This window comes from Solea senegalensis, linkage group LG8 (assembly GCF_019176455.1).
Source record: "Solea senegalensis isolate Sse05_10M linkage group LG8, IFAPA_SoseM_1, whole genome shotgun sequence".
Taxonomy (NCBI): domain Eukaryota; kingdom Metazoa; phylum Chordata; class Actinopteri; order Pleuronectiformes; family Soleidae; genus Solea; species Solea senegalensis.
In genome coordinates this window covers 10,425,710-10,446,378 of record NC_058028.1, presented here as the reverse complement: position 1 = coordinate 10,446,378, position 20,669 = coordinate 10,425,710, and the positions used below count along the sequence as shown (strand labels likewise).

At 43.7% G+C, this 20,669-nt stretch overlaps 2 protein-coding genes across 6 annotated transcripts; both read right to left on the bottom strand.

Moving 5' to 3' along the window:
* Nucleotides 1–233: 233 nt before the first annotated feature.
* LOC122773679 (segment polarity protein dishevelled homolog DVL-3-like) lies at nt 234–13,589 on the bottom strand. 5 transcript variants are annotated; one of them, XM_044032513.1, is made up of 19 exons: nt 13,286–13,589; nt 13,085–13,154; nt 12,882–13,000; nt 12,032–12,120; nt 11,694–11,838; nt 10,175–10,271; nt 9,784–9,853; nt 9,382–9,521; nt 8,787–8,863; nt 8,630–8,697; nt 8,017–8,100; nt 7,677–7,811; nt 7,361–7,528; nt 6,921–7,094; nt 4,460–6,719; nt 2,984–3,075; nt 2,622–2,742; nt 1,825–1,910; nt 234–1,223 (listed from the first exon to the last, which is right to left on the bottom strand). In XM_044032513.1, the coding sequence occupies exons 1-15, from the start codon at nt 13,447–13,449 to the stop codon at nt 6,433–6,435; spliced, it is 1,887 nt and encodes a 628-aa protein (XP_043888448.1). In that variant the 5' UTR covers nt 13,450–13,589; the 3' UTR covers nt 234–1,223; nt 1,825–1,910; nt 2,622–2,742; nt 2,984–3,075; nt 4,460–6,432. The 5 variants fall into 5 exon arrangements, with proteins under 5 accessions (XP_043888448.1, XP_043888449.1, XP_043888447.1 ...); XM_044032514.1 differs by having other exon boundaries at nt 4,489–6,719; XM_044032512.1 differs by lacking the exon at nt 2,984–3,075.
* A 344-nt stretch (nt 13,590–13,933) lies between these two features.
* rnpepl1 (arginyl aminopeptidase like 1) lies at nt 13,934–20,542 on the bottom strand. The gene is made up of 11 exons (XM_044032510.1): nt 18,897–20,542; nt 18,672–18,812; nt 18,451–18,602; nt 18,263–18,379; nt 17,953–18,188; nt 16,553–16,666; nt 16,258–16,370; nt 16,048–16,150; nt 15,696–15,923; nt 15,309–15,451; nt 13,934–15,074 (listed from the first exon to the last, which is right to left on the bottom strand). Exons 1-11 carry the CDS (start codon nt 19,386–19,388, stop codon nt 14,760–14,762), a joined length of 2,154 nt encoding a protein of 717 aa, XP_043888445.1. The 5' UTR covers nt 19,389–20,542; the 3' UTR covers nt 13,934–14,759.
* Nucleotides 20,543–20,669: the final 127 nt, after the last annotated feature.

Sequence of the window (20,669 nt, the reverse complement as noted above, 5' to 3'; positions counted from 1 at the left end):
CGAGAGAAGGACGAGGATTTAATGACATGTGTGTTCATTCATCTGTCCATCTACACACACACTCAGTGACACACACACAGTCTGCAGCAGGTTCCCACATTTCAGTGTCACCTCGTCTTTTTTTTTTTACAGGCTGCTAGTCGTCGTGGTTACTGGCAGCAGCTATAAAAAATGCTGATGCTTCAAAACTACAGAAAAAGTCAGTACATACACACACACACACAGAAACCACATGACCTTCAAACGGTTTATTCCTGAATATGCCACTGGTCCCCACAGGACTGTGATTATTTTTTACATGAAATATTAAACATACAGTATTTTATTACTTCAAAATAAAAATATATACATTGTCATTATAAAATGTAATAATTAACTAAAGGTCTCTCCCACACAAAGTGAGGACTCTCAAAGTGGGGACACCCATAGACTTAATGCATTCCCAAGTCCCTTAAAACCCCAAAAAAGCCTAAAGATGTAAAGACCAGCCAAAATGTCTCCACTTTCCTAGAATGTGCTCTCTCTGTATGTTTTATATCCTTTTTGGCCCTCACAAAGCAACAAATACAAGAAAACACACACAGGTTTGCACAGCTCTTCTCCTTGGTACACTGAATTGGCCCATTCATTTGGACAGCCTAAACAAAGCATTATCCCTAACCTTCACCAAAAAACAACCACAATTCACATCTTAGCCCTAAACTAAAACACTTCTCCTTTTGGTCTCCATGAGGACCACTGGTCCTGACAAGATCAGTATTTGGGCCAGAAAGGGCCTAAAGAGTTGACAAATATGAACATGAACACACATCTCGCAGTCATATGATTATAAGAGGCCGAGAACATTGGCTCTTAAAATATTCAGACAATGGACTGTTCTGTTCTTCCTGGTTTATTATATCCAACAGTTTTGCCACACCCTCAGTGTGTGTGCTGGCTGATCAACCCCGGTCAGTCACTTGAAAAAAAAGTCACTAAAAAACAGAGGGAAGACAGGAAGGTGGGAAATACTCCTGTACACGGAGACAAGAGTTCAGGCGTTCCTGATGAAGAATCATCGGAGAGCAGAAACCAAACATGACGTGATGTTCTTTTAAGCCATCACAGCATAGGCGAGAACAAACAACCGTGTCATAGGTCATCCTCCTTCCTCTCAGCTCCAGCGTCAGCAACATGTCTCCTAGTTCGATGACATCATGACACTGATGTCCAGATGGCCACACCTGAGGGAGGGAGGAAGAGAGAGATAGAATTTCTTTTTTGATGCCAGGATACATTGACATCATTAGCTGCTTTGAACAGTTACTCTTTGTCATCATCATTCACACACGAGTTATTTTCCCCTTCACAAAGTTATACAGTACATACAGGTGACAACAGTCTCTTCAGTGGGCACTGGAGTAACGTTGCCCCCTAGTGGCCCAGTGAGGCTTACACACAATGACGTCATGAAAACGGGTCCTCTTTTGTACATGAATATTTGATACTTCATAGAAAAAAATACATTTAACACACAGATCAACATGTTAAATATCCCCAATATTCATCATCATCACAATAACAACAGTAATAAAAATAATAGTATAAATAATGTCATTAGAAGTTATAATGTTATTACTTAGAACATCAGAGGTCGGAGACTTTCCCTCGTTGCCGTGCGGTGAACATCTCCATCAGCGCTGTATTTTCTTTAGGTTTTGATTTTCTCATAGAACATTTACAAAAATCAAAACCTAAAAAAACAACAGAGCAGCAGAACATCGCGTCAACATCACTTCCTGAGAAAAAAGAAAAAAATCCTATTTACAGTCTCGCTGCTCATACCATGTTGTTCTGGGACATTCTCCGTGCTGTCATCTCATGGACACTCTGGTTGGGGACAGCTGTCGACCCACTGCCTCACTTTCCTCCTGAGCAGAGAAATGACACGAGATGAGACGATGAAGAAAACATGATTAAAATCTTCCTGAGAATGTACTACAGAGAGTCCAAGCAAAGACACCACAGATGTGTTGTCATGTTAAACACGGTGGTTAAAATATTTGAACTTTAAATCACTTGATGTGTTGTCACGATAAACAATCGGTGTCGAGACATTTCACAAATGCTCTAGCTGCTCCTCCAAAATTTTGCGCAATAGATCACGTTACACAAAATAAATGCGACATGATTTGTTGCGTCCGGTAGGGCAAGAGCAGGGAGACAGAGACACACACTGGAGGACATGCTCGCTTTATTTTTCAGCCAAAGTGAACGTAAAATATTCATGATGCAACAGTCTCACAGTCCATCGTTAGGTTTGAGCAATAAAATCTTCGTTCCATCTCTCTCCTGTCCCCCCATCAGCAGCCATGCTGTTGCTGATGTCCTCATCACTGTGAGCTTCCTTTATCACTGCAGAGCCCACTGTTACCTAGCAACCAATTCCCTGCATCACAGCAACAGCGAGGCTGTAGCAAATTAGATCGATGGGCAGATTTTACAACAGATTTTTTGGAATATTGATACATCACTATATTGTAACATCCACATCAGACCACTCCTTATCTCCTGACATGTGTCTCTGCACTCTTCTTGTCAACTGAGGTGAGGTGGGTTATGGGCACATCAGAGGGACTCACCAGACCCTGAAGATCAACACCTCCCCCTTGTGGTTGTAGGCAATAACTGCTCCCAATCACAGCTGACAGGTGCTGGTCAGTCAGTGATGATGTCATGATTGAAGAATCACAAGGTTTAAATCTGGGAGAGAAAAAGAAAACCTGCTTAAATAACAATATGGATAAAAAGCTGCGGGCAGTGATGTCCTCTCTTGGCAAACATCCTGTGAATGACCAAAGTCCATAGAATAAATGAGTGCTTTTACATCATGGCACACATCAGGAACTGCTGATCCACTATTGCCTCCATCAGTAAGTTCAAATGTGTTGTTTGGTGTCTTTAATGTTATTCGTGTAGATTCACCTCAGTGACATAAACTTACCAAACAAGGTAATAGTAGACCAGCAGCTCAGGTGTCCCAACAAAATAACAGGCTGATTGTCTCTACAGAGAAGTGGTTTTAATCACCGACATCTGCAATGACATTCTTACTAGTCAAAACTATTGTTATTATCCAGTAGATATCTACAACTGATTTTCCATTTCATTTAGTTCACAGTCACAGGTATTAACAAATAAATGCAGGTACATTTGTATTGACACACATTAAACACACATTCTTATAAAGAAAATAGCAGCATTCTGCACATAAATAAATAGACTGAAAAGTTGTCAGCTGACGCTCAAGCTCATTTTGAATACACTAGTAATACAATACAATTTCAGTTTCAGATGGCTACAATGTCATTATGACTCATCATAATTTAAATTCACATTATCTTCAATCATCATCAAATTGAAAATATCTACATTGTCCTGTGAATTAAGTTTCAGATCGTCAAAATAAAGCTGTAGATATCTGAAACTGGAATTAGAGATATCTACAATTCAGTTAGGTAGAGGCTTCAAATAGAGGCTGCCTCTTCCTGCACTGTATGTTACTTTGTATTCTTTGTCAATCTTGTATTTTTTCTTTTAAACTGTGCAAAATAAAATAAACAAGGTTAAACAGTTGCGGATATTTGTACATATCGATAATGATAAATCCTATACACATGAAAGGCTAAGTGACATAATGAGTAGTGAATTACGGATATCTGAAACTGTAGTTTGACTCGTCAGAATGACGTCACAGATATGAGTAACGATCATTTCCTCATAGTTAAACTTGAACCAACCATTTAACATATTAATGTGATCATTACCATGAAGATTAACATCATCATTGATATGATCGCTGGGGCTAACATGATCTTTGTCACGAACACAACCTTGGAATGGCCACAGTTCACAGAACCTACTGTATATGACCACATATAGTTCTCACGGATCATGTTCAATGACGTCACGTCACTTTAACTTTACAGCCGCTAATTAAAATGCCGGCACAGTCGCTTTATTCAGTCCATAGACACTACACGCTAAAACACACGATATGAAACGTGAGCCAGGAAGCTAAGGCAGCGAATGTAGCTAACTCACAAAGCTGTCTGGTGTAGGGCGTTAAGACGTCGATTCATAAATATAGCGTTTTGATTTTTTTTATCTCTTTCCATTCGACAAAGGTCCCTGATATACACACGGTACAGTCGTTAACGGTGGAGTGTCACTGTGCTTTCAGTTAACACGAAACATTCATACAGTGATATTTACACTGATAATGTGCAGACTAAGGCGGTGAAGTCACCGCCCAGTCTGACGCTGCCGACGCTATTTGTCGGTGAAAACAGCGAAAAAAAACAACATCATTATAAAACATAGATTGCGCCTGTATGAGCCGAACGGAATACAGAGACCCACTGACTCACAGCAAGCAATCAACACTCACACCGAATGATTAGATATCGTTAATCAATACCTGCCTGAAAGTCATCACATTAGCATCACCTGCTAACGTTACCGCGACGGCAGTCCGCTACCGCTACAGTGCAGACAGACGGACAGACAGACAGACAGCTGCCTGTCCACCACGTCTGTCCTTCGTGTCCCCGTAGAGGAGCCCAGCGTCTTGGCTTCAGTCGACCCACACGGGCCGCACCATCGCTCCACCCCGACATTTGACCGTGAGCCCCGGACTCCTTCGTCTCCGTCCCTCTCTTGGGTAAGATGTCGGCTGCAGAGCAGACAGTCAGCTGACGGAGCGCGTCCTCGGCAATGTCCCATTCAGAAGCACCAGCATCCTATTCCCGTTGTCCTCCTGCTGCAGTAGCCGGTCTGTGACCCGGCTTTGGGCAGTGTCTTCGATAGCATAACTGCCGTGTGCCTGTGACTGACGCCAGGTTCAGTTCTCTCCTACTCCGCCTGCTCACCGACACCGAGGCCGCTGTTGAGCGTATTGGGACGCGTCCCTGCCTCCTCGTCTCATTTGTCTGAGTTGAACCCGGTCCTGCGGGTCATCACTGTCACATCAACGACCCGGATTGTCACTTTCACACCAATAACCCGGGCCATCACTTTAGCTGCATTTATACCAGGTTATACCAGTGTTTGGACTGAAATTTTCTCTCTGACCTGGCTTGCGTTTCCATCGTAGGTTGTGTGAGGTGAATAGTAATATCAGCCGACTACGTACATAGCATTACATCATACCAGCAGCTCCATAACTGCAATGAAAAAGAACAGCAATAAAAGGGCAACAATGACATGTCAATTGTTTGTGTGCTTTTCTTTATAAACGGCTTTAAAGGCACAGTGTGTAAAATATAGCAACATTTATTGGTGAAGTTTCATGTTGTCTGTCTGTCTGATCTAAGTCTGTTGGAGAACTTTGGTAGCCTTCAGTTAGCATCAAAACCCAAGAGATATTTAGTTTGTCCTTCATGGGCTGTTCAAAAAACATGGTGATGTAAAATGGCAGCCTTTGTAGAGCTGACCCGGCTCCTGACATTATCAAGGCTGATTCTGGGGTAAAGAAAAACTACAATTCATAAAATTCAGTGATTAAATTAAAATTAAGTACAATTATTTCATCTTCGATGTCTGCCAAAATAAAATAATAGTTTTACTACACTACACTGTCATAATGCATTGTATATTTTAAAATGGTTTCATACTTTTCCCACTCCATTTCCATCATGAAGGACATAGGATTGATTTTGTGGTCTTGTCAATATTTCTGAATAGACACTCAATCTGATCTGAGCTTTATTTAGAAAATATAATTAAAATAAACTCCACACAGGAAGTTTGTCAGTGACTTTTTATTATCATAATTCATCAGAAACAAGCGGCTTACGAATAATAATAATAATAATCGTGAATATCTTTGTGTTCCAGTGAAGAAGACATGACTCATTCTGACACAGATGAGTCCATACAATGTTTCATCTCCATTCCTCATTGCTGTGACAATCCTCTGCATTGATTAGATATCTATTTCACATTAAAGTGGATCGGCGGTCCAGCCCACCAGAACCAGATATTCCCGAATCCCTCGTCCTTCGAGTGAAGAAGAATTATAACAGTAGCTCTGTCCACTGAGGCCGTCAGAGGGACAGACGTTGTGGACGCCAACATCTGGGTTAATTATTTATCCTCTGGTTCCTCCTCCTTATCTCCTGGTACCTCCCATCGACAAAAATGTTAGGTTTACAGTTTATTTTGTTGATGTTGAAGTGATAAAATAAATATGATTTTTGATGAAATTTGTTGTTTTTACTTTAACTCTTGATATTAAAGTTTCATATTTTTAACAGCAGCTTTAAACATCTGATCACAGCAGACACAAACAAACAAATTAAATAAATAAAAGAACAAACAAACAAACAAATAAGTAAATAAATAAATAAATAAGTAAATATGTAAATAAATACATAAATGGTCATGAGGTTGTCACATGACATCCACAAAGAAATCACCAGGGTTTCCCATGGCCAGGTGAAGGGACTGTGTGGAGCCGGAGGAAACGTCTCGACCCGGAGACAGCGGGGGAGTCTGCTGCGAGTCCTTTGAATCGTCGTTGGCGTGGAGACCAGAGATGGACGCCAGGGGCTGTTGAACGCTGTCGCCACCGAGGGACTCAGTCCCAAGGTGCTGGGAGGGCTCTGATTGGATGGGTCTTTCTGCTCCTCCTCCATCCTTCAGGCCATTACTGCAGTTGGATTCACTGCTGCGACTCCCTGTTCAGCCACATGATCACAAGAAGTTAACATAACACGTGTGCTCTCATCAGATAGAAAACACACAAACATTTACAGAGTGCTCACATGTACTCCTTTGCTTTTAATATTTAATTGTTTACTTTTCTTTTCTGACATCATTGGTCTTAATCTATATTAACTATTTCTGTGTGGACAGACAAGAGGAAGCACTTGTGTCACCTTCGCTGTGTTGACTTCCTCCTCCTCCTCCACTTCCTGCCCAGGCTGGCAGCTGGAGGAGTGGGTGAGGAGAGCTGTAGGGGTGAAGGAAGGGAGACTGGTGGGGAAGGGACGGGGGCCACTGTTCCTGGCCTGACTCTCCCCCTTGATCCAGTAGAGACATCAGACCCAGATCTGAGGAGGAGAAGGAAACACGTGACCTCACTTCCTGCTTCTTCACATGACCACAATTCCTGGTTTTTCACATCATAGATACACTGTATATAAGAAAGCAAAGCAAATGCAGAGAGTCTCCTCACATTTTATACGTGTTTCCAGTTTCAAAGGAGAGAATGTTCCTAAATTTCATATGATTTGAAAGCTAATAAAACACCATCTTGGTCTAATCAGTATGTATTGATCAGATGTTTGCTTGATCAGTGTGTGGTTCAGTTACTCACCTGCACAGATGTCTCCGAACACATAGTAGCACTGCTCAGAGAACGTCACCTTGCTGACCGTGTGCCGGATGTACCCGCCCTTCAGCAGGTTTCCTGCGTACTTCCTGGCCTCACGTCTGTCAGTGAAACCTTCCACGTTGCGGTGGAGCCAATCAACCACATCTGAACCTGGACAGACAAAGCAGACGCTAAGTTAATGACCATGACGCATCAGGTAACAGACAAGTGGCCCCCCCTCCCCTCTGTGGGAACGCCACAGTGAGATGTGTGAGTGACTGCAGCAGCTACTCATCCTGTGATTGTGCCGACATCTCACCAATGAAAGCGTTGGGGATGGTGATCTTCAACCACATTCTGTCCCGGACCTCCAGTCCTGACTCTGGATTGGCCATCGCCTTGACGACAGCTGTGATGTCACTGTGGATGTTGAGGTGTTTTTCGTCCGGGCCATCTGATGAAACAACAGCAAACAGTTGTTGTAGAACGACATTTACAGGTAAAGGTGGGCAGACACAAGCTGCATTGGCCGATTCTTTTGCATTTCTATTTCCATTTTTCTGTACCCTTCCCTTGGGAATCGTGTAACGCAAGCCTGACCAATGGCTTTACCATTCCAAACCATACTGTACTGTACCATGACGGAAACACAGGTTTACCGTAGTGTGGAAGGAGCCTCCCTGTCATTGCAGCGGTGTGAGACACCCAGGCAGCTGGGTCAATGGGACGCACCGGTTCACCTTCAGCATGGAAACAAATGGAAGCTAAATTAACAACTACATCAAACTTAACTAAAGATTCACTAATTTTAGCACTATCCTAAAATAAAATGACGATGAGCTAAATTAAACTGGAGTAAAACTAAGCTAAGCTAAATCTAAATTAAACTAATCCAATCTAAGATAAAACTAAATTAGACTAGACAGCACTTTGATAATGCAAACCTCTGTTAAGGTTGCTCAGTTTCTGTGTTCGTATCATCCCCAAAAACTAATATTTCTTACTTGGGCCATAACCTAAAATCTATTTTTGACTTTATTTTGTGTTGTGTTGCTCACAGACAGACAACTATGCCTAGTGAGGTACTCTGGACTGATCTTCCTCAGGTGACAGACAAACACAATCACCAGCAAAAACAGAACCTCCTTGGCAAAGGAAACTAAACTATCTAATCTATCCTCAGCTAAGACTGAGGATAGAAACTTAGAAACTAAGTTTACCTACGCTTCAAGTGCATTAATCTAAACTGAGCTACTACTGTTGTTCGCTTACTTCTTGGCAGCGTGAAGCAGCTTCGTGGATTTGGATCCCAACACTTGGCCACTGTTAACATCACCTCACTACAAACAGATAGGTAAACAGACAGACAGGTGAGCAGAGAGGTAATACAGTATTAGTACAGTTTTAAAAGTAGAGCCATAGTACTGACCCTGGTTGGTGAACGACATCTCTCAGGACTCTCACTGCGTCGTCATTGCTCATGTTTTCAAAGTTGACGTCATTCACCTTTAACAGAAGACAACAGTGATATTAGCGGCCTACATTTTGTGTCTGCACTGCAGTACAGTTCCATGTATATGAAGTAAAAAACTATTAAATACATGAAACTTTGTAAAATAAACATTTGTATGAAAAAGTAAAGTTTTAGCGCTGAACAAAAGAGTATAAACGTGCATAGATAAGAAATAACAATTTTATTAATTAGGTCATAATCAGGTCAATTTTTACCGCACACAGATCTCTACCTATGTTATATTACAGTAGTACTGCAGTAATAATACAGTAGTAATGCACTAGTATTACAGTAGCACCTGCAGTAGTAATTCAGTAGTATTACAGTAGTATTACAGTAGCACCTGCAGTAGTACTGCAGTAGTATTACAGTAGTACTGCAGTAGTATTACAGTAGCACCTGCAGTAGTATTACAGTAGTACTGCAGTAGTATTATAGTAGCACCTGCAGTAGTATTACAGTAGTAATGCAGTAGTATTACAGTAGTACTGCAGTAGTATTACAGAAGTACCTGTAGTAACATGTCTCCAGGCTCAATGCGTCCATCTGCCGCCACAGCTCCGCCCTTCATGATGGAGCCGATGTAGATTCCTCCGTCTCCTCTGTCGTTACTCTGACCAACAATACTGATGCCCAGGAAGTTATACCTGTCTGAGAGAGACACACAGATGAGAAACAGACAGACAAGTCAAAGAGAGAGACAGACAGGTGGGTGGGGGAGAGAAACAGATGAGCAAAAGACAGACAAAGGGAGACGGGGGGAGAGGGACCGATGATTATGATGAGAGCTCTGCTCCAGTAATAACTTATGTTTGATGGTACTGCGAGGTCAGCAGGCAAGTTATTGACAACTGATCAACCGCTGACTGACAGCAGATTGTCTGGTGGTCAGTGGGGGAGCGTGTATACTTACCCATATTCAGAGCGACAGTGGTGATGTTGAGAGACATGGTGGAGTCAGTGACACTGCTGAGAGACACAGACTGACAGAGAGAGAGAAAGACAGAGACAGGAATGTGAGGATGGGGACAGAGACAGACAGATAAAAGAGGACAGTGAGGGACAGAAGACATTGTTCCTGAACATATCATGTGGACTTCACTGACCCACCCATTTCACTGACCCACTCATTAGGTAGAGTATTCTGACGTACATTTCCTAGACATACTGCAGCTGTTTCTGAAATCTATTATTATTATACTGTAGAAGCAGAATTTAATTCTCAGTCATTCATCAGTTTATTACACCCTCATCCATGTGTTGCTTCATGGGCCACAGTGTGAGTTTGTGTGTGTGTGTTTTACCCGCTCCATCTGTTGCGCTTTGGGTTTCCGGTGACGCCGGCGTTGTCGTCTGGCAAGGTGTGGAGAAGAGTTGCTCCGCTCTGTTGATTGGCTGAACCTGGTGTGACATCAGAGTAAACAGGAAACACACCTGTCAGTTCAATTAACCAATCAATCAAACCATACAAGCAATGTTTTTACATGGACGGATGGATAGATTTAAATATCAATGCAGTGAAAACCTCAAATAATAGCTAAAAAGATATCATTTAAAAACAAAATGAAAGATAATGTCGAGACAATTTTACGAAATAATAATATTAATGTTAATATAATATTAACTATATTCCACAATACTACATTGAACAAACTGCTGATTAAGACAAACATAGAAAGAAAAATTATTTGTACATTCCACATTAAATAATTTAATTATTTTAATTACATTAAAATAATTAAAGATATTACAACATCGTCAAAAATTTGAACGAATGAAACAAACCTTAAGCTAAAACGATCCGACATGAAAAACATCCGCAAGTCTTTTATCTGCAGCACAGTGTAAAACTGAGGCAGTGATCACATGACCTGCACTGACCAATCACAGCCAGAAGAACAGAGTGAACAGGTTTACTGGGGCAGAAGAAGACGACCTGAGGGCAGGTGGGTGACAACAAACCCACCAACCACAGAGAGAGCTGATGATGTCACTGAGATGCAGGACAGAAGGTTTCTGTGTATTCACGTTTTTCTTTGGGGTTTTTTTCTTCTTTTTTTTTAAAGGAGCAGATCAATGTTTCATACACTAACATCACTGTTAGCCGAGTTCAGTGCAAACTAGCTCAAACACTGGATGAAAAGAGAAAATACACTATATGGACAAAAGTATTAGGCAACACCTCGAGGTGGGTCAATATCTCAATTTGGTGACGTATCGTCGTCCTTCCTCATGCAATATCATAATCGATATGCCAGGGCAAATATCAATACTTTAATTAACAAATTAAGGTGCTCTAAAGTAAAAAAGTCCCAGCCAGTTTTACTCACTGGGTGTCACTACCTGATCAGGTCTGTCGGTGCTGCTCAAATGATTGAGGGAAACAGGACTACAATGCAGGGCATACATACACAACATACGTGCGTGTAGAACAATAGCCGGGAGAAATGGCTGAGCCCATTGTTGCAGCGCATAATGTGTCGCATGTTCACATAAAATTGTAGGATTTTATTTGTTTTTGCTCTTGTGTGTAGGAAACAGAAGTTGCCCTGCATTAACCAACAGATGAGCAAGTTTTAGTGTTCATGGTTGTCTTGTCTTCCCCTTCAGTAATTCTTGATGCAGCGCCGCCTCAGACGAAGAGAGGAATACGTTAATCAAAAAGTGCTCCGTGAAAGCAGACAGGTAGAATGTTGCATCCCCAATCGTGCTGAGTCTAGCAGACTATTAGGTGTGAAAAAGACCTTAGTAACCTGGCCGAAGAAGAGGGAGTTTACAGCGGGATAATGATGTTTCTGACTGAGTATTGTGGGTGTCTCTGACCTTCCTCCTGAGTCATCTTCAGATGAGCAAAAACTTGTCGTCTCTAACTCGCTGCTCAGTTGCGTCGATGAGCTGTCACCTGAACCTGCTGGCCCCGCTCCATTCTGATCAGCTGGTTGGTGGGTGTGGCCATTCACACGCTCACCTACAGAGAAAGCACCCAATCAGACACTCTACCATCAGATTGACTCTGAGGATCAATAGATTAAACAAATCCTGTAATGATTGGTATAAGAACAATAGTCAGACACTATGACGACTGAGAGTGGGGAAACAGGAATATTTTGTCATCACAGCTTGAGTCATCAGCTGATGCAGTCACATGATCATTTTCTTACTTCGGTCACTGCCCTCTCTCTCACTCCTTTCTGGTGGTGAAGTGACAGGTGTGACCTCTGACCCGTCATGGCCGCTGGTGGCTGCAGCGCTGAGAGACAGAAAGAGACAAAGTGCTGAACTGCTGTTCACGGTGCTCGTGTTTGTTTGTGTTTAGTCGGACTCTTAGTCCGACTAAGTCTTGCTCGATTTTAGCCAGGCTAACGTGTGAAGAAAACTGAATTGTCTAACATACCTGGATAATGCCATTCATAGTCCAATTACTCCTACATGCATACACTTAGTCGGACTGGATTCGGACTTTGTGTTCTGCGCAATGACCAAAAGTAGAAGGATATGACATATAAAGTGCAGTACTGTTGCCGGAAAAGCAACATGATGGCACCTGTGAAATGTACAGCAGGTAAGAACCGTCCATCTCGCCGTTCAACGTTTGTTTTTCTGTGACATAAAGGTCAACATAAAATTGATTCTATATGCACTAGCTTATAGAGAGACACAGCGCCACCAAGGAGGCAGAGTCAGACTACAAGACCAATAAATTGATTTTCTCCTCCACATGTAAATGTTAATTGAGAAAAAGAACAAATTTGTACAGGCCTAAACTTGGACTAAAGCTTTAGCTCAATTAAACTGCACCAAAGAAGCAAACTCTGGTCCGCCTAAAAACGTAGGTCTCGGTTCACTGAAACAAATGCAGGAAGTGGACTACAACGCCGGGGAATTGTGGGTAAATACAACCAAAACATACATGCGTAGAACAATAGCCGGGAGTGTGAAAGCAAACTCAGAACGGCTGAATGTTGCAACAGTCTAGTGGAATATTAGGTGTTAAAACGACCTGAGACTCACTGGAAGGAGGGCGGTCTGGAGTGTCCAATCCCACCTGTCCGCTCGATTGGGGGCGGGGCCAAGCTGGTGGGCGTGCTCAATGACTGAATATCTGACTGACAGGAATCTGAGGACACCACCTGAGGAACGAGACAAACATCAGTGCGTACAAGCTCCATGAAATCGCGCGCGAGCTAACGTTTGTATGCCCGTGCGTTACTCACCCAGCAGACGACTCGTCCGTTGACACAGGGCAGCCTGACATCATCATCACTGATCTCCTCTTTGACCACCCTGTTAACAGTGTCATCACCAACGACATGGTCAATAAATCCACTAACATCCGCAGTCATCATCACTGTTTCAAACACTAATGCTCAGTGCTCTTCTCGACACTCATCACTGGTATCTTGTGGATCACTCACCCGAAGTCGTCGTCCACGGACTTGAAGAAAAACCTCACGTTGTTTTTGTTCAGCACCTGTTTGAAGTCCGCCAGAGTGACGTACTGTGCGGGCACGTTGATTCGGATCAGATACGGGGTCTCCTGGTCCTCCAGGTGGTAGATGACCCGAGTCTCCTCTGCCATGCCGGGGTTCCCCGGGGTTCCCCGGTGTTGCCCGGCAGAGGAGAAAAGAGGTGAGGAGGATGGGGACACACCTGTTTCTCTCGGTCTTCCCCCGGTCTCTCTCTGGTTCCAGATGCTTCTGTGCAAAGATGCTCAGTCTCCTCCGGATATGACACACTCAAAACCATATTAATACCAGACACAACTTCCTGTCTAGCGCTTCCTTTTTTCAGCAAGAGCACTAGTACGGCTCGATGAGACGCATTAACAAAGAATAACTGACTAAGGGTGACGTTTTGTCTTATTCATACAAACAATCAATTATTACGTATCCAGTCGACAGTTCACGTCTCATCTGATCTACACCACTTTATTTTGAAGGCAGAGACACAAGACTTTCGATAACCTCCGGAAACTGACCACCTTTCTACTTTACACTTCCGATTTTTTGTGAGTTTCTTGTTGGAAATGAAGACTCAGCTGTTTTGAGTAAATAAAAACTGTCGACAAACAAAGATTTATTGCAAAACAGATGTTCAGACATGTTGTGAAATCAAATCAAAAATGTTAACATTTATATATTCATTAAAAAAATGTAAAAACAAAAACTATTTAAATATTGACTTTAATAAAGTGCATCAAACCGAGGAATCATAGAAAGTTTTTTTCAAATCTTTATTCAAAAATGTGTTGATTTGTGATGAGGCGTTTAGAATGTGATGAGGCGTTCAGAATGTTTATGCTTGAAATCTGTTGCTTTTAAATGTAAATAGCTTTTAAATAAAGTTGAAATAGTTTTTTCCTTGTGACAGTGTTAACGGCCAGACATTGATCAGTGATTGGTTCAAATCAGCTACAGTCTGAGGTAAATGATTATTGCTGGTGAGTTCAGGGACTGTCTGAACATGTCAGTTACAAGCTGCAGTGCCGGCAGCATGAAGGCCACTCAGGTGATGTCTGCTGGTTTCTACTTACTGGTCAAATGACGAATTACAGGTGTAATGGTGTGTTCAGGGTCAGTCCGAGTTAAAGGTTAAAGAGTGCAAAGCTCTATGATTGGACAAGGATTTCTGAAATGCACACTAGGAGTTGTAGTAGGCAGTTTCTTCATGTTGAGAAACATGGAACCATCCATTGCTCAACAGTCTTAAGCTTCACCTCTTTCCATAACAACCACACCCATCACATCAGAGGGTCAAATCAGGATCAGGTGGAGAGAGAGTACAGTCACCACCCACTATGATCTCAAACTCCTGATCCTGAATATCTGTGGTGTGAATATCTGGTTGAGACATCACATGCGACTGGCAGGCCAATCGCGGCCTGAATCATTACGCCGACACGTTTACATTCCTCAAAGCGATGGCAGCAGTCGTCCCAGCAGCAGCAGCAGCAGAAGCAGTTGCCGTGGCAGCAGGCTGTGACAGTGGCGGAGTGGAGCTGGCAGTGGAGGTAGCAATCATGGATTGAGGTGGGCCATTTTGATTGGCAGGGACAGAGCTGGTCTGGAACAGGATCTGCTGTAATGTCCGTCTGAGGTTTGGATGAAGACGGCGTTGAGTCTGGTAGAAAATCTCCACGGCAACACACTTCATCACCCCAGCGACCATGTCCTCGTACAGTGGCACCGTGTACATTCTGGATGTCTGTGGAGGGGAAATCAGTTTTTTCACTGCCTCAACACTTGCAACCGTGTTACCAGTGAGAACAAACCTCTGTGTCCTCAGTACAGGCCATGCTCACAGTGCAGTCAGGGCTGACTACGTGTTATTATCTCACAAAACCACACTCAAAAACTGTGAAGTATTCCTTTGACTGTACTGCAGTATCAGTATGAGCAGCAATAAAGTAATACTACAGTGTCAGTACTCTCTACTCACGTGTTTGTGCAGAAAGACTCGGACTCGTTGCAGGTCGGGGTAGAATGAATTTCTGACGATCAGCTGAAGCCACCGGATCTGAACCTCAGCATTTAGGTCATCAAATAGGGACGAGTAAGAGGACGAGAGATGCTGCATCACATCTGTATCAAAGGAAAAACCAAATTCATGCACGTTAAACTGGACCTGAATCCAACAAGGACACTGATCTGCGCTGATTTGATAACGTATAGCAGATCACAATGTGACTAATGTTACTATCTATCACTTTCTCGAGATTGAATCTGCATTTTCAGTTTAGATATGTACAGTTACACCCCTAATTTGTAGAAGTACTCTCAGTGCTATAATATTATCAGACTACTTGAACACTACTTGAAGTACTACCTGGGGGCTGAGGAGAGTGGTCCAACATGCGGTCGAGGAACAGAACAATCTGGAAGGTGTTCCAGGCTGAGAGATCAAAGGTCATCAGGGACTGCAGGTCAGGGGGATCACTGCTCCTCCATAGGTCACACAGATCCTGGACTGGGTGGATCAGAGTGCCCCCTGCTGACAGGTCTGGTTCATACAGAGGAGGTCCACAGCCGCTGAGCCACTGCTCAAATTCCTGGCCTGAGGACAACAGGGGACAGGGTCAAATGACATCAATAATGAGTGTTCTTCCACAGCAGGAGTCAGTGTGACAGAGAAGGGAGGCTGAACAAATACACACACACACACACACACACACTCACACCTTCTCGGTGAGCAGCATCCTGCAGCTCTGGGAAATAATCCAGGAAGTAGTCGATGAGGTCCTGAGCAACAACACTTTTAAACTTGAACTGAGAGATGTAATCCTGTGGACACAGAACAGACCCCGCCCCACAGGTTGAAGGTGACCTACTACCCCCTGTGACAGCTTGTGTATATCTGATTGTGTGTGTGTCTGTGTGTGTATACAGACCCTGAGGAAGCGGTCAAAGCGCTGTGTGTCTCCACTCAGCTGTGACAAATACGATACAAAGCAGAAACCTTTCTCATAGGTAAAGAGGTTCATCAGAGAGCTCGGGTTTACACCTGAGGAGAAGGGGGAGGGGTCAAGTCTCTTGTATATGTGTGTGTGTGTGTGTATGTGTGTGTGTGTCGGCACTGACTGATTATAGTGAAGGTTAAAAGATAACACTTTGCTTAGGCTATCCAAATGAGTGGAGGTCAGTGCTGTGTCCTGGAAAGAATAGCTGGACAAATTTGTATTTTACCTGACTCAAACTTGACCTGCAGTTTGCTCACAGGGTTGTTGTCTCCAAGGAGACGCAGCTGTCTATGGAGGGCGTCCAATCTCACAACAGTCTCCAGACAGGTGAATGACTCACCTGCAGATGAAGGGGAGGCCAAAGACAACTGTACTGACAAACAGTATGCATTCTTTTCTGTAGTATTATTTGCAGTATCTTGTACAGCATTTTCCATTGTATATTTTGCAGTATTTCTACTAGAGTTCTCAACGGGTCTGCAGATGAGGCGGATCGGGTCGGGCCTCGTGTTTCCCTTTTTCCGCTCAACTGTTCACGTGTGGAGAAGAGTATATCTGGCTGCCTGCTTGATGGAGAGGGGCAGACCTGACACCGCTGTGTGCGTAACCCCGGACACTTTGAGCATGTTAGTGTCATTTTTGGAGCCCTTTTGTTGATGCTGAACATGAACTGGACGAGGGACAAATATCTCACTCTGCCAGCAAAATGCCAACGATACTGCACAGCTGGCAACCGTGCGTCAGTATGAGAAGTCCCGCCTGTTAACTGCACAGCAACCAGTACCAGAGGACCCAGATGACACGAGCCAGGAGACGGGTGCTGCATCAACAGCAGCAGCACCCACTCCCACTGCAAATAAAACACTGTGCTTTGATCAATGGGAAAATGTATTTTGGGCCGGATCGGGTTCAGGCAGACAATTCATGCTGGTGTGTCGGGCTGGGTCAGGTTCGGGCTTAAAGACCCGTGGGCCGGGTCGGGTTGTAATTTTCAGGCCTGCTGAGAACTCTAATTCCTACTATAGACCTTAATAGCTTAGTAGTAGTAGTACCAATGGCATTTTCGCTCATGTTTTTGCAGTATTTACAGTAGCACTTTCATTGGCGCCTCCATCATGAAAGTATCAGCAATAGCACTAATAGTATTTACTAGGGCTGCAATGATTACTCAATGAATCGCTTATTAATCAATTACTAAATTAATTGTCAAATATTTTGAGTGTTCATTAAATAATTAAAACAGGTTTTTAGATTTTTCAGCTTCTTAAATGTGAATATTTTTTGGTTTCTTTGCTCAATATAACAAAGAAATCACAAAAACTGAATCATTTTGGTTTGTGTACAAAACAAAACATTTGAGAACATCATCATTTTCACGTTTGGGAAACACCGATCAACATTTTATGGACCTAACAACCAATTGATACATCAAGAAAATAATCAACAGATTAATCGATTGTAAAAAATAATCATGAGTTGCAGCTCTAGTATTTGTAGTGTAACCAACAGTGTTGTTTGCAGTGGTGGCTTCTGTAGTATTGCAGTATTGTGGAGTATTACCTAAAGTATACAATCTGAAATGTTCGCTGCAATATTTTCAGCAGTATATTTTTGCAGTATTCTTACCGTATGCCTCCGTTGTGATCCTCCTCTGTGCGTACGTTGCTAGTCCTTCACTCAGCCACATTTCCTCCCACGTTGCGTTGGTGACGGCGTTCCCAAACCAGCTGTGTGCGATCTCATGGATGACATCAATCAGGAGGAACTCACTGCTCTCCAGGATGGAGGCAATGATGAAAGTGAGGCAGGGGTTCTCCATGGCAACGATAGGGAAGGACGGGGGTAGGAACACAATGTCACACCTAGGAGAGTTGGGATCTTTTAACTGGTGTCTTTGATTGTGGTCAGTGGAAGCGTGACTGCACACTGAACTCACCTGCCCCAAAGGTACGGGCCAAACAGCTCCTCGGCTACGACCAGCCAGCGCTCCACATTGTCACCCAGCTTCTTCACTGCACATGACAACAAACATGGCTCCGCCCACACTCGACTCCTAAAAGCATAGGTCAAAGGTCACAAACACTGAGGGTCATCACAAACTGTAAATGAGGAAGTTGAACCAACCTCGGGCCGACATCGACGTGCTGCAGCTCCCCCGCCACCAATGCCACCAGGTAAGATGGAACTGGAGACTCCATGGAGAACTGGAAGACCCGGTCAGGTTTGGAGTAGGAGCTCCTAGACGCACTCATCAGAACGGTAACTCCCTCCGGGACCTGCAGATCAAAAGCATCTGTATGTCTGTCTAAGCACCTGTTGTTTCAGAGGTGAGAGGCAGGACTCACCCTGACAGTAGCTGTGTACGTGCTCTTGACAGCAGGTGTGTCGAAACATGGGAAGAAGGAGCGGTTACACACAGAGTGACCCTGCGTGAAGACGAGAGGCCGAGACTGACCACAGGTCAGCTCTGAGTCCAGCCACCAGATCTAAAAACACATACACAGAGTCGACATCATCATCTTTATCATCATCATCATCAACACGTGTATGTGTGTGAGTGATGGGCTTACCGCTGGCCCATCAGTGGTGGTGTATCGGACTGTGATCTGGATCAGTCGACCTGGTTTTACAGCTGTGGTTGGCAAGCTGATGTTGAGCGATGATCCATAATCAGTAAAGGGATCAACACGATATGTGAGAGAGACAGGATCCTCCTGTCCTGACCCTGGGGCCTTACAGTCTATAGAGTGGATTAACAGAGATGGGTGGGAGTCCAAGACTAGGGTGTGGACCCCTGGCTGGACTGGGATCAGATCCAGAACCAGCCAGCCGCTCATCTCCTTCACAGCAAAGTTCAGCCGCAGGTCTAAGTGGAAGTGTTGCAGCTGGAAGCATCTGAAATTAGATGCTGAAGCCACATCCACCAGGGGGCACCGTGGAGACCCGGGACCGGGACCTGCTGAGGGCCGACTAGAGTCCCCAACACAGTGAGTCACAGAGACTGGTGGGGATTTACGGCAGCAGCAGAGTGAAGTGGGAGTCTGGTGTAGGTCTGCCATCATGAGCTAAACCTTAATAAGACCTGGAGTAATTGCATCAGACCATGAGTGAAGAGGACACAGAGAGAGGAAAGACCAGGTCCAACTACATTTAATCCAGGTCTAAAACAGAGACTAAAGCCAAACTACATTCAAAAGCTGTTTAAACCAGAGTCAAGCAAAATCTGACTGGAAACCTGAGATAAATAAGGACACTTAAGATCCAGACTTAATGTTAGACTTGGACTCCCTGCTTCTGGACCCTTACCAAAGCCAGGACAAACTACATATGTATTCCCTTTAACAGCACTATTTTCAGACCATTTACTCATGTTGACCAAACCAGTCTGAGAGTACTGACTTCACAGTGACAGAAGCCAAAACATATCCAAAAACAGAGCAGTAACCCAAGTTTAATAGCAGTCTGGATTTAAACCTAGTTAAAGGTTAATTACAATCAACAAATTCTTCAGAATTAAACCCAATTTAACACCAGACTAGACTTAAAACTGGACTAAAAGAGTGAGTTATCCCTGTCAAACCAGACCAAGCCACATTAACACACACCAAAGATACAACCTAAGATATAAAAAGTACCACACCTGAGTTTAGTCGGGTAAAACTTTGTGTGAATCGGAGTCAAATCTACACGTTAACTCAGTTCAAAGCTCCATTAAAACGACTGTGAACTCCGTGTGCACCCGAGTTGAATCTAAATGTAGACCCGGTTATACTACATATAATGCCAGATTAAAACTTCAGGTTAGCTGCTGCGTTAATTAGCTGTTTTAGCTTTGAAGCATGAGGCAATGACTGTGACTCGGGGTTAACAAACCGGGAATAGCAGCGAAGGCTAATTAGCAGAGTGCCCGTAGCATTAGCACCAGCGGAGTTGTAAAGTCAAGTCAAGCTGAAGAACCAGACACACAACGGCTGCTGCAGAGACCTCAGCCCGGCTCCCTGCTCTCTGTCCCGGTCACTGGGTCCAGATCCTCCTGGTAGGTCTGTTGGAGACGGACGTGGCGGGTGTTTGTCCGTGTGTGGAGGAGAGAGTAGGGGACACGGACAAAGACGGGATACTGTTGTCAAACAAAGACACAGGAGACGGAGGAGACAGAAGACGACAGAGAAGGAGCCTTTCCAAAACAGGAAGTAACAACAGCAGGGAAAAGTTTCTGTAGGGGGAGGGGGCGCTGTGGAGCAGCTGTGAAAGCACCAGGTTAAAGGTCAACACAGGGGGTAGTAAAAGCATAAACAATACACAGGTTAATGGAGGGTTAAAGGGATAGTTAAGGTTTTTTGAAC